Source organism: Microcaecilia unicolor, chromosome 3, assembly GCF_901765095.1.
Source record: "Microcaecilia unicolor chromosome 3, aMicUni1.1, whole genome shotgun sequence".
Lineage (NCBI taxonomy): Eukaryota > Metazoa > Chordata > Amphibia > Gymnophiona > Siphonopidae > Microcaecilia > Microcaecilia unicolor.
Window position 1 is genome coordinate 42,606,224 of NC_044033.1, and position 13,206 is coordinate 42,619,429.

The 13,206-nt window shown below is 41.8% G+C and overlaps 1 protein-coding gene across 2 annotated transcripts in view; it reads right to left on the reverse strand.

The window, feature by feature from the left end:
* The window catches only part of PSME4 (proteasome activator subunit 4), a 363,943-nt gene that overhangs the window by 22,083 nt on the left and 328,654 nt on the right, over positions 1 to 13,206 (reverse strand). For both annotated transcript variants that reach the window (XM_030195844.1, XM_030195843.1), the window contains one exon: positions 8,277 to 8,432. In XM_030195844.1, the coding sequence (XP_030051704.1) occupies positions 8,277 to 8,432 (156 nt within the window). The remainder of the gene's footprint in view (positions 1 to 8,276; positions 8,433 to 13,206) is intronic.

Below are 13,206 nucleotides of genomic sequence, written 5' to 3' on the forward strand. Positions count from 1 at the left end.
AAAACAATCAGTTGCAAGGACTCCTAATATAAACTTACACTTTTCATTCACAAATATCTTAAGAACTATCTTTTGTTTCAGAAGACTTTTTTTTTAATAAAAAAGGAAAACATTGAAATGCCAGGATGAAGTCAGTCCAGAAGGGGGGGGGGGGGGGGGGGGGGGGGGAAACAGGCGAGAGCTACTAAAATTGTCAGTGTTCTTCATCATAAAGCATATAGGGAAGACAAAGGTCTCAAAATGTATACTTTGGAAGAAAGGCAGGAGATATAATAAAGACATTTAAATACCTGCATGGAATAAACGCATAGGAGGTAAATCTCTATCAATTAAAAGAAAACTCTGGAATGAGAGGGCACGAGATAAAGATGAAAGGGGATAGATTTAGGAGTAATCTAAAGAAATACTTCTTTACAAAAAGGGTGGTAGATGTGTGGAATGGCCTCCTGGGTCTTTCAAAAGTGCTCTCTTCCTGAATTAATTTGTTTCTCATGACTGTTTATCAGTCCAGCTAAATTATCCTCATTGGAAACACATCCTCTAAGGCTATACAGGTAGCATAACCATGAGTCACTTCTATCTGGGTGAAGACAAAGACTATCTGAATTCAAGAAAGTGTGAAACAAGCACAGAGGATCTCTAAGGGAGCGTAAGGGATAGTAGACGATATGGATGGACAGACTTGATAGGCCATGTGGTTTTAATATGCTATCAATTTCTATGTTTCAAACAGGAATGTGCTTAAAAACATTTACATTTCCTCAGATTAATTTAACTTACTGATTATAGACTTTGGGAAATAAATCAACCAACATTCTGCCATCGAGAAAAAACACTCCACTAAGAAGCAACTCTAATTCTTGAGGAATATCAAACTATAAAAAGAGAACACTAAGGGGACCTTTTACAAAGGGCGCACCAAAACGTGGCCTGCGGTAGTGTGGGCGTGTGTATTGGACACGTGCTGGAGCATTTCTCTAGTGCATCTGGCAAAAAGGGGTTTTTTGGGGGGCAGGGAAACAGACATGTGGCAAAATGAAAACCAGCGCGTGCCTATTTACGGCCTGAGCCCTTAATGCCATCCACTGACTTAGTGGCAAGGGCTCACATATTACCTGTGCAGTAACCATCCAGCATGCACCAACTGCTGATTACCGCCGGGAACACCCCCATGATAGAAAATAGAAAATTATTTTCTACCACGGGTTTTCTGTGTGTGCCAAACTCAGAATTACCGCCAGGCGCACGTGCTAGCTGAGCAGTAATGCCGATTTGACCCGCGTTGCACGCGCATAGACCCTTGCATGCCTTTGAAAAAGGGCCCCTAATATAAATAGTGATTGAATCTGCTTATGTTAAAAATATCCTGTTACTTTGCTTTTGAGATATTACCAAACTAACAAGTTTTTTAAAATGTAGGTTTTTTTTTGTTACCATGCAAATCACTTTGAGCTGCCTTCTGAAGGCCAGTAAGGTGGTCTAGACTAAAAGAATTGTAAATATTAATCTTATCATTACATGAATGCGTATGACTAAGTATGAAACTAATGAGAACTAAAATTGTAAAACTGAGATTTAGCTAATCCTAATATATATTTATACATAGTTTTTATAAACTGCTTTCTCAGCCTTGAAATAGGCCTGCCCAAAGTAGTATAAAAAATTTAAATGACAATACAGATACACAAAAAAAGTGCGTCACTGATGGACCCTAAAGCGGATTCATAGTGAAGTGAAATGCTTTAGTTGACTGTCAGTCCGCCTGATGCTGTTTGCACTTGGGTTTCTGATTGTCAGGAAGGGCAATATACCAAATATACTAGTAGTATATAGTGTGAATATATATATAGTGATGGGCATAAGTTTTATATTCTGAGCTTCCCAAATTGTGGGTCATGGCCCCAATATGGTCACAAAACCCACATTTGGGATCATGATCAGGAGCCCTCCATAGAGATATCACTGGCTCGTGCCTCTGCATCTCGCATGCTTTCTGTGGCCATGAGGTCATGGCCATAGAATGTTTGATAAGTGCTATTCCACTCCATTCTCACCAACTAATAAACAGTACATGGGGGGTGGGGAGGGGGACATAAATGTCTTGGGAACTCATATCATGTGGTCCAAAGCTTTTCTCCTTTGGCTTCAGCATCACTTATCAGAAGCTTGTTGGCTGCTCTCTAGCCCATGCATTTATATGAAGAAAATGTGATCTCTTAAGAATCTCATGTGAACAGCAGCCTCTTGAGGTTGTCATCAGAAAAAGCAGAACTCGCTAAGATTCCATACTCTCTTTAACAGAGTATTAATTCAATTTCTCAGTTTGTGCTAAGCACTTCCAAATAATTAAGGGGCCCTTTCAGTAAAGGATGCTATGCTCTTAACACACAGTTAGTGCTTAATTAACAAAGGTTCTCATACTAAACTGCAAGGGAGATAGGGGACATCCCTACCTCATCCCTCTACCCAAGGAAAAAAATTAGAAAGAAGCCCATTGACCCTAACAGCTGATGCAGGATTATGGTACAACAGTTTAAGCATCTCAAAAAAGGGACCTCTCCCCCACCCCAACCCATACCTCTCCAAAAGTTAAAACAAGTAAGGCAAGTGGACACAACCAAAATCTTTTTGGGCATCTAAACTTACTAATAATGCAGGGATCCCTCACGTGGCACAATGACCCATCTCTGCTAATATGTTACAAACAATTTCAGATGAACCCCACCTGATCAATTGTACCACCTCTGGGAGAAACTGTGTCAGACGTGAAGCTAGAATCTTAGCAATTTTAATTCAAACTATTAGCAAAATTGGGCAGTAAGAGTCTAATAAGTAGTGATTTTTACCAGGTTTAGGCAACACAACAATTACAGAATGATTTGCATATTCAGGTAAGATCTGCTTTAGAAATAAGCATCTAAAAGCAGTGAGCCCTGATCTTGCAAGAGTTTATAAAACTCGGTCGTAAAGCTATCAGGTCCCAGAGCCATGGACAGGGAGGCTTGTTTAATGGCAGCCAAGATATGATACGCTGAAATAGGCTCCCCCAAGGACTGAACTGTCTCCTCGCCAAATTGGGGTAACAAAATAAACGCTAGATAATCCTCAAAAGGCTCCCCAGGAACATGCCTACTTTGATAAAATGACTGAAAATATTTGCTAAACGCAGTTAAAATACGCTAGTGGTCTGTGATAGTCTCCCACTCACACACTAAACTTTTACAAAATCTTGAGCCATGCCATGGGTGGACCAAATATGCCAATAGCTTACCCATACAATTACTGTATCTATACAGCTTATGGCGGTAATACAGATAAGATCTTGTCGCGCTCTCATGATTTTTGAATTCAAAACCACCCTGGCAGCCTGTAAGTTATCTTGAGCTTTACAGGCCATGATTTGAAGCTCCAAATATAACAAATCCCAGCTATATACGTTATTGTTTCTCCCCACAAGACAGTTTTAGCAGGTTCCCAATACAACACTGCATCACTCACGAGCCCAGCATTGTCCTCAACATATTTCCATTTATCCACCAAAAATTCCTTAAAATGCGGGTCTCTATACAAATAAGGGGGAAAGCACCAGCTAGTAAACCCCTCCTTCACCTGAAAACTGTGGAACTCTACATGGTTTGAAATGATGAGGAGCCCTATATTGCACCAAGACACTTGATCGAATCACTTTGATGGTACAAACACACAATTAATACGTGACATAGTTGTGAGAGTTCTAGCCACATGAGTGAAATCCTTATCCAGTGGATGAAACACCCACCAAGCGTCCACAAGGTCTGAAACCCTGCAAAAGCACAGCAGTCCATGAGCAGACCAAGAGTCCTCAGTGGTGGTGGGGGGACTACCTAGCCCAGTCCATCTGAGGATCCATAACAGCATTAAAGTCTCTCAAAACCACCAGTGGCTTATGCAAATAGGGACTGCAGACTTTTAACTAATTTCTGAAAAAAGATAAAGTCAAAAATATTCAGTGCATATACATTGAGCAACACCAGCTCAGTGCCCTGAATATGCATATGTACAAGCAGGAAACAACCTGTACTATCCTTTTCCATATGTTGCACTTTATAAGGGAGATGCTTGCTAAGCAAAATAGCTACCCCAGCACTATGAGTAGTACTTATAGCAAAAAGGACCGTTCCCACTCACATCCTACGTAATTTAAGATGCTCCAACTCAGAAAGAAGGGTCTCCTGGAAACAAGTGTAGTCACACCTCCCTCCCGGGGACTGATGTCGCCTCAGCTTGTCCTGGACGATTCTGAGACTCAACTCCAACATGCCTGGCTTGGTGAGGTTCTTTTTAATAACTCAAAAATATGTCCATTTCAAACTACAAATAGTTTACAGCTGTTGCAATTCCGCCAGTTCCTTTAAAGCAGGTCCCCAAAATACAGCTTCTCACTTATTGCCAGTATAGTCTTTCAGGATCGGGAGCCAGGAGTCACAGACTCCTTTAGGCACTGCCTAGGGCAGCCCTAGCAAGCACTCCCCCCCCCCCCCCCCCACCTCCCTTCAGTCTCCTTGTGTAATTTGCTTCTTTTGTATCTGTTATACAGTCAGTATAAGGTCCTCAGCCTGCAGGGGCAGAGGGGACCTTTGTAGTTGCCTTTCAGTCTTTAGTAACTGAAGTAAATCCCCCATAGGCCCAAAGCTCATCGATTCCCATAGAATACAGTTCTTCTGAAGATTAAGTTTTTTTAATACCACAGTTCACTGTTTCCAGCTCAAACCTCTTTTCCTTCACCTCTTATACCTATAGAGGTTAAAGGGACCCCTTCCCTTACTACCAGCCTCAAACACCTGGATTCCACCCACTTGGGTCAGGTTTGAGCAGTTCAGCACAAATACTAACTTCAGGCACCGCTTCTGTAGTGAGCTTCACCCTGACTCCCCTTTTCACACTCCCAGAGTTTCTGTCATCAATCACTCTTCCACTTCTCACACAAGCTAGAAAATAGTGCTGATATAAACCCTTTTAGCCTTTTCCCTTGTACCTTGGCCAGTGAAGAGATATCCATAGGTTCAGACTCAGCTGCTTCTCCCCCTCGGGACAACTCCCAAACTCCTGCTACCGGCAGCCAGTCCATGAGCTCCTCGCCTTGTATCCCTCCCAGCTGTCCCAAATCCTCTTGATTAGCCTCCCTGAACCAGTCCCCTCCTTCCCCACCAGGAGCCTGGGACCTGTAGTTCTGGCTCTCCTTCCTAATAGGATCTGGGGTTTTATCCAGAGGCTCTTGGGAACTGTAGTCTTTCTAAATCTCAGATGAAATAAGCTGCTTGTATCCCTGAGGAGGGGCAGGCCGGGCCATCTACCATGGGGAAACTGAGATTTGTAGTTCTTTTTCAGGGTAAAAATTTTCCCTTCCTGCTCCTTTCCTTAACAACTTCCCTGCCTATTTCCCTAGGATCCTCACACAGGCTATATGCAGCTTTTTTTTTTTGTTTAACTCCTGTAAAATTTTGGATTGCTTAATTGGGGAATTAATACCCGCTACATTCCAGGAACCAATATTCAAAGAGGTCATTCCCAACTAAAACAATGGATGCTAGACCACTAAAAAATGGAGGCTCAGGCGCCCAGCCCTCACCCAGTCTCCCAGACAAAGCACTAACTGCCCATAAAACCTACACATGAAGGATCCCCTAGCCAAACTACCCACTAGAGCACGCATACCCCCTGCCCCATAAATAAAACAACCCCCCATTCCCAATCATACCTAGAGAAACTAACTCCCCCCTCTACCTTAATCCTGAACCCGCTCTCAGTCAAGTTTAACACCCACCCTCTCCTGAAAAAGCCCAAACCCTATCTAATGTATCTATGACCTCCCCACTCAAGTCCAGTTCCCTATAACACTCCTCACCCCTGCATCAAACAACCCCCCCTGGCAATGGCAACTTTACAAATTGTTCACCCAACAACATGCATTCCAAATGAACAGTATGAGCTCAATATAAAACACTGCATGACTTTCTTACCAATCAAAATAAAGCAGAAACCCAACCATCCAGCAGCCCCCTACAGGCAGTTGCAGTGTCCACACTATTCTGAGGACAGTACCTTGTTCAAGCAGCTGCCTGCCAAGGCTGGGGCCGGAACCAAGTTTTTACTTCAAAGAGATTCCCCTGCAGTCACTCGGGAGCTTCATGCTCCCCGTTGGGAGCATCTAGCTGGGCCAAAAAAGCTGATGCATCCTCCAGGTTTTCAAAAAGTTTTATTTGACCCTCGTGATTCACCTGGAGTTTCGCAGGATAAAGTACAGTGAATCTCATCTGCCGTTCACAAGCAGCGCCACACACATCGGCGTGAATACCTGGTGCTGCACCTGCACAGTGGCTGAATAATCCTGAAAACAAAGGATTTTTTAAAACTTTTGGTATGCCAACTGCTTGCCAGCCCAGATGGCGCTCATAACTACATGCCTGTAGGCAAAATTAAGTACCTGACGGATGACCTGGGGTGACCTCTCTCAGGCCTGTTGTCCCATCCGATGGGCCCTCTCCATAGGGAACAATCTGGCATGGTCTCCTAGCTGCAGCCCCCTTGTCAACCAAGTTTCCAAAAAGCCACAGAGCTCCCCCTCCTGTATAGATTCTGGGAGCCCAATTAGGCACAAGTTATTACAGCGTGATTTTCTAAGTCATCTATTTTTTTGTTCCAGCACCAGAATGTTTTTTTTTTTTTTGCAGGGATTCCTGGGTACACTCCATGCCTTGAGTGCAATCCTTCAGAGAGCTTGTAATGCTGCTGATGTTCTGTCAGCTCCAATTCCACAGTGTCTACGCAATCAAGGGCCTCCTCCACCCTGTCATATACTCTGGAGCGTTTTGTCGAGAACTGCTTCTACAGCTGCCGTGACCTCTGTTACTATCTCAGTAGTCCACTTGGAACTCACAGACGGGCCCCCCCCAGGCTGGATACGGGCACCATCTTGGATGCCATACCAGGTAGTACGTTCCAGTCTTTCTTTAGCACCATTTGGTGTTTTGCTGGCTCGATCCTCTAGTTTCCTGGTGTAGCCTGTCATGCACAATTGGTTAAGGAACCTCAGAGCACAAAACGTTTTTGGCAAGAGACTATTAGCAGGTTTTGGGAGTGTTCGTCAGAGCTCTCAGCTAAGTTGATGCTGCCACAAAGAATCACAACATGTGACCATAAACATACAGTATTTATTTTTAAATATTTTTGGGAGAGGGCAGGGCATGGCATGGCCGTAGAATGGACACATTAGAATTTAGTGTCCAATGTTCCCGTAATAAGCCATATGGGAACAGATTGATGGGAACATTGGACACTAAAGGGTTAACCAGCTCGCAAAGTTAATGCAGGAGCACTTAGTGCCAAGTGCTCCTGCATTAACATTTTTTGAAGGGCATATGTGCTAATTGTATATTAGCACACAAACTGCAAAGAACAAAAAAGAAAATGCCCTAAAAATAAGACATGCTAAATTTGCAGGTAGTGCATAGGAAAATCCCACATTAAGCTGTGTTACCTGAACGGTTTAGTGCATTTTAGTAATAGGACCACCAATATTTTTTTTTTCATGAAAGCAAGCAATGAAATGTCAGCGCTGCCCCCCTCCCAAAAAAAAATAATCATCCACAGAATATTGTGACAGAACTCTTACACCATCAGGGGTACAAGATGCACATACATCCCAAGGTTTTCCTAGAAAGGCCTATAAAAGACACTGAATGCTGCTTATAACATTACACCTCATATAAAAATACATGAAGTGACTAAACCACACATAATTTTATATGACTTTGCAGTAGGTATGCTGCGGTAGAGTTTGGGTGGAGCCTAAGCACAGGTCACAATTTATGAATGTACTTTATGCATGAATATTTATACCTGCACAAAAGCATGTGTAAATGTTCATGGCTACATTTTACAAATACTTCTTAACTTTTGCATCAAATAAAAGTTTTCTTTCTCATTAAACTGATATGAAGCTCCAGTGACAGCTTGCAATCAAACCCCTAAAATTCTGATTACAGGTGATAAAGTGTAATCAATGCCCCTATAATGATGCAGTCCTGATCAGTAAAAGCTCGGCATATGGTGTTTTACAAGAAAATCACCATAGGTGTGACCAATTCTTAGTCATTTAGGATGCCTATTTGATAAAAGAAAACATTTTAGTGGGCCTGCTACAGAACCTCCTCAGATACCTTAAAATTTATTGCACATCAAAAAAAATTGGTAGATTAACAGTGCAATCAATACTGCAATATTTGGTTTGTTTTTACCTCTAGCTGCTCATCTTCTAGTAGTTTCACAACTAGCCACCTGATGTCTTTGACCACCTCTTCATTATGAAGAAAAATGAAGAGATTATAAAATACCATAGTCTGGAGGTAGGTTAAAACTGTGTATCTTGCATGCCAAGAACCGCTCCTTGCTGTCTGTAAATGAAACAAGCAAGTTAAAAGAAACAGCAGAAAATAAACAAAAGCACTGTCCAGTTCAAATACAACTTTTTTTGATCAATTAATTGCAGTTTCTTCTGACGTAAACCTGAGACCCCTGAAAAGAAAGATAAAAGAAGGGGCATATAATTAAAGCACTAGTGCTAGGAGGGATAACTCTGGTCTTCAACAGTAGCAAAGTCAAAAAAGCACTAGAAGCCTTCAATAACAGGGGGCGTCAAATCATTACTTTATTAACGGATCCAACACGGAGCCGCCTGTGTCAGGGGTCTCGGCAAAAACACATTCATAATCACCAACATACGTTAATAAAATGGTATTATGAATATACACAATATGTAAATCAAACATATAAATTGCGAGTGACCGTACTCGCCCGCAAATGCGCAGAGACTTTCCCTCTCTGTCCCGCCCCCGCGTCAATACGTGATGACGGGGGCGGGACAGAGAGGGAAACTGCGCGAAGGGGAGGGAGGGAACCGCCGAGGTTGCTACCGCTCCCCCCCACCAATCGGAGTCACTGCCGCCCCTCCCCCCTCATCCTCTCTTCGCAATTCAACTTACAGAGCCGAAACCGCAGCAGGCAGATCAGCTGAGCTGCCGTCGGCCTTCCTTCCCTGCCTCTGTCCCGCCCTCGCCGACGTTACGTCACACCAGGGCAGGACACAGGCAGAGAAGGAAGGCCGACGGCAGCTCAGCTGATCTGCCTGCTGCGGTTTCGGTGCTGTAAGTGGGTTTTAAAATTTTAAAAACATATACACATGATATTGCATGGCAAGCAAAATAAAAATGTGGTAAAATATATAGTAAAAGAAGTGGAAGCTGCATATTGTACATATCCTTGTGTGGAAACAAATGTCAATGACATATCAATCAGTAAAGGGATACAATCTTGCTATAAAAAAACAAGTGTCAATGACAGGAAAAGTAGTAAGTGACACACTTGGCATAAAGTATGTTGACACTGCTTAAAAGACAAAAACAAACAAAAAAATGCTCTCTGAAACACTGACATGCGGCGGGGGGGGGGGGGGGGGGGGGGGAAGCTGCAAAATAGTCAAAGCTTAGTCTGAGACATAATCTGTAGATTGTGCAAACGTGGATCTTATAATAAAATGTTAATTGTTGAATAGATGTACATAGTACAAATGAATAAATCAGGCAACAAAATGAGTTTAATAAAAATGAAGTGAACAATAATATTACAAAAACAGTGCAATAATGGAAACATTGGCATGAAACCTGAAATGAATGCAATTGCAAAAAATAATCAACCCAACGTACGCGAAGGTAAAATATGGTGGCAGCATACCTTGAAATAACAAAGACGCCTATAAGTGGCACAGGGCAGTAAAAGGGATTCATTTTAATCTGCATGTTAAAACACAGAATCCCACAACCAAAATCAAAACTAGTAAAGAAAATGAAAAGATAAGGAACATCCAGTTTACCAACAAGGACACTGAGTGTACATATATATTCCAAGGAAATAAAAAATTCCATTTAAATAAAAACTCCACATATTAAAAAAAATCTGCTAAAAATAAAATTAAAAATACCCTTAATGAACATATGCATTCCTGTTTAACAAAAACATCTAAAATCAAGCATGTCTAAAAACAAACCAAATACTTAAAAAGAAATAAACAGTACATATCATGACATTAAAACATTAAAACAATGCTACCTTATTACATGAAGCATACTGTAAAAAAAAAAAAAATTACAGCAAAAACTATATATGAGGGCAGAATAACCTTATAAAAAAAAACAAAACAGAAAGATCTAGTTCATTGTTGAGACCAGCAGGGGCTACTGAATCAAATTCAAAAATGATACATTGCTCTTGCTATATTAAAAGCCTAACTAAATCTCCACCTTGCCATGTCATCTCCTTGGAATACGCATATACACTCAGTGTCTGATTTGTATATAGTAGCTCATGCTTGTCTCAATAATTAATTAGATTGCGTTCAGTTCTGGTTGCCATATCTCAAAAAAGATACAGCAGAATTAGAAAAGGTTCAAAGAAGAGTGACCAAAATGATAAGAGGATGGAACTCCTCTCGTATGAGGAAAGGCTAAAGAGGTTAGGGCTCTTCAGCTTGGAAAAGAGAAGGATGAGGGGAGATATGATTGAGGTCTACAAAATCCTGAGTGGTGTAAAACGAGTAGCAGTAAATAATTTTTTACTCGTTTCAAAAGTACAAAAACTAGGGGACACTCGAGGAAGTTACATGGAAATACTTTTAAAACAAATAGGAGGAAATTTTTTTTCACTCAACGAATAGTTAAGCTCTGGAACTCTTTGCCAGAGGAGGTGGTAACAGCAGTTAGCGTATCTAGGGTTAAAAAATGTTTGGACAAATTCCTGGAGGAAAAGTCTATAGTCTGCTATTAAAACAGACATGGGATGTATGAAGTATGGGATTTGTAGTATGCAGTGTTGCCATGATTTGGGTTTCTGCCAGGTATTTGTGACCTGGGCTTGGCCACTGTTTGGAAAACAGGATACTGGGCTAGATGGATCATTGGTCTGACCCAGTATGGCTACCCTTATATTCTTATGTATTCTGTCTTTTCAAAAAGTGAGAGTTTTTTGAAGGCCCTTTAGTACGTTTTAAGAAATAAGGTAACTGCTACACTGACAAATAATGTTCCTTTAATTTATCAGTTTTCTTGCGATAGTTTTGAATGTACCTTTTGACGTATTTATATGTTTCAGAAGCTTGGTTTTTATACAAGTGGAATCTGCATATCCAATATATTTTTTTATGGTTAGCACATCAATGCACATATATGTACTTTTTATTTTTATATTCATATTACTTTCAATATGTTCATTATGCATTGCCATCAGCAGTCAAAGTTTGTTTGGTTCGTGGTTAGTGCATGCTCTACTTAATCACCTGAACATGTCACTGGTTTTATTATCTCCACAGCAGAGTTTTGGCATTTGAAAAAGGCTTATACAGTGCTTCTCCTGTTTCCTTGTTGGTAAGCTCCTTATTTTATCTTTTTCATTTTCTTTTTAATTCGTTTTGTTTTTTAGCTGTGGGATTCTATGTTTTAACATGCGGATAAAAAGGATTCCTTTTTACAGCCCTGTGCCACTTACGGGCATCTTTATTATTTCAAGGTATGCCGCAGCCATTTTTTACCTTCAATGACGTCAGGTTTATTATTTTTTTGCAATTGCATTAATTTTCAGGTTTCCATTATTGCACTGTTTTTGTAATATTAATGTTCATTTTTATTACACTTATTAAACACATTTTGTTCATTTATTCACTTGCACTATGCACACCTCTTCAACACTAAACATTTTATTTATAAGATCCACGTTTGCACGATCTACAGATCATGTCTTACACTAAAGCTTTGGCTATTTTGCAGCTTTACATTCACCCCCTGCATGTCAATGTTTCATATGTTTCAGAGGGCTTTTTTTGCTGTTGTTGTTGTTTTTGTCTTTTAAACAGTTTGTCGCTTTATTGCTTTTCCTCTCATTGACACTTGTATTTCATAGCAACATTATCTTTACTGATTGACATATCATTGACGTTTGTTTCCGCGCAAGGTTATGTGCAAAATGCAGTTTCCACTTCTTTTACTATATATTTTACCACATATTTATTCATACATTTATTTATTATTATTGAGTCTATTATTTTGCTAACCATTCAGTTTCATGTGTATATGTTTCTTAATTTTAAAACTCACTTTTAACTCTTGGATGTAATGTATAACTTATTCATTTATATATTATTTATATATTGTGTATATTCATGTTATCATTTTATTAACGTACTAGTAAAACAGGCCCGTTTCTGACACAAATGAAACGGGCGCTAGCAAAGTTTTCCTTGGAGTGTGTATGTTTGAGAGAGTATGTGTGAGATTGACTGTGTGAGAGAGTGAATGTGCGAGTATGTGTGTGTGACAGAGAGAGAGAGTGAGACTGCTGGGTGCGAGTGTCTCCCCTCTGTCCCCCCTCCAGCCACCCAGCGATTCTCCTCTCTCCCCTGCTCCCCCTCCAGCCACCCAGCGATTCTACTCTTTCCCTTGCCCCCCTCCAGCCACCCAGCGAGTCTCCTCTGTCCACTGCCCCCCTCCAGCCACCCAGCGATTCTCCTCTCTCCCCTGCCCCCCTCCAGCCACCAAGTGATTGTCCTATCTCCCCTCCCCCCCTCCAGCCACTCCTCCACTTTAATCAGCATATATTAAATTCCCCCCATGTGCTACAGAAAAGCACAGAGCACATCAAACATATAAATGGCAAGTGACCGACTCACCTGCAAATGCACAGTAGAGACTTCCCTCTCTGTCCCGCCCTCGCGTCAAGACGTGATGACGTCAGAGGGCGGAACAGAGAGGGAAACGGATGCTGCTGTTGCCACTGGAGCCTGGAGATGAAGGAAGAACATCACCGGTGTACCAACCTCCAACCCCCCCCCCCACCAAAATCCCCAACGTCGTCGCCGCCCCTCCGTATCGGGCCCCCTGCACTGACATGACAGCGCCTCTCACCTCCATGTGGAAGCGCTGCAGGCAGCAGCAGAGCGATCTGCTGCTACCTGCAGCGCTTTTACACGGAGGTGAGAGGCGCTCTCATGTCGGTGCAGGGGGCCCAGCACAGAGGGGGGGAGGGAGCGGCGGCAAGGAGGGTAGCTGGACATGGGGGGAGGGCAGGTCCTTCAATCAGTTTAACAATCACATCAGAAGAGCTCCTTACTCGTGAGAATCCAAC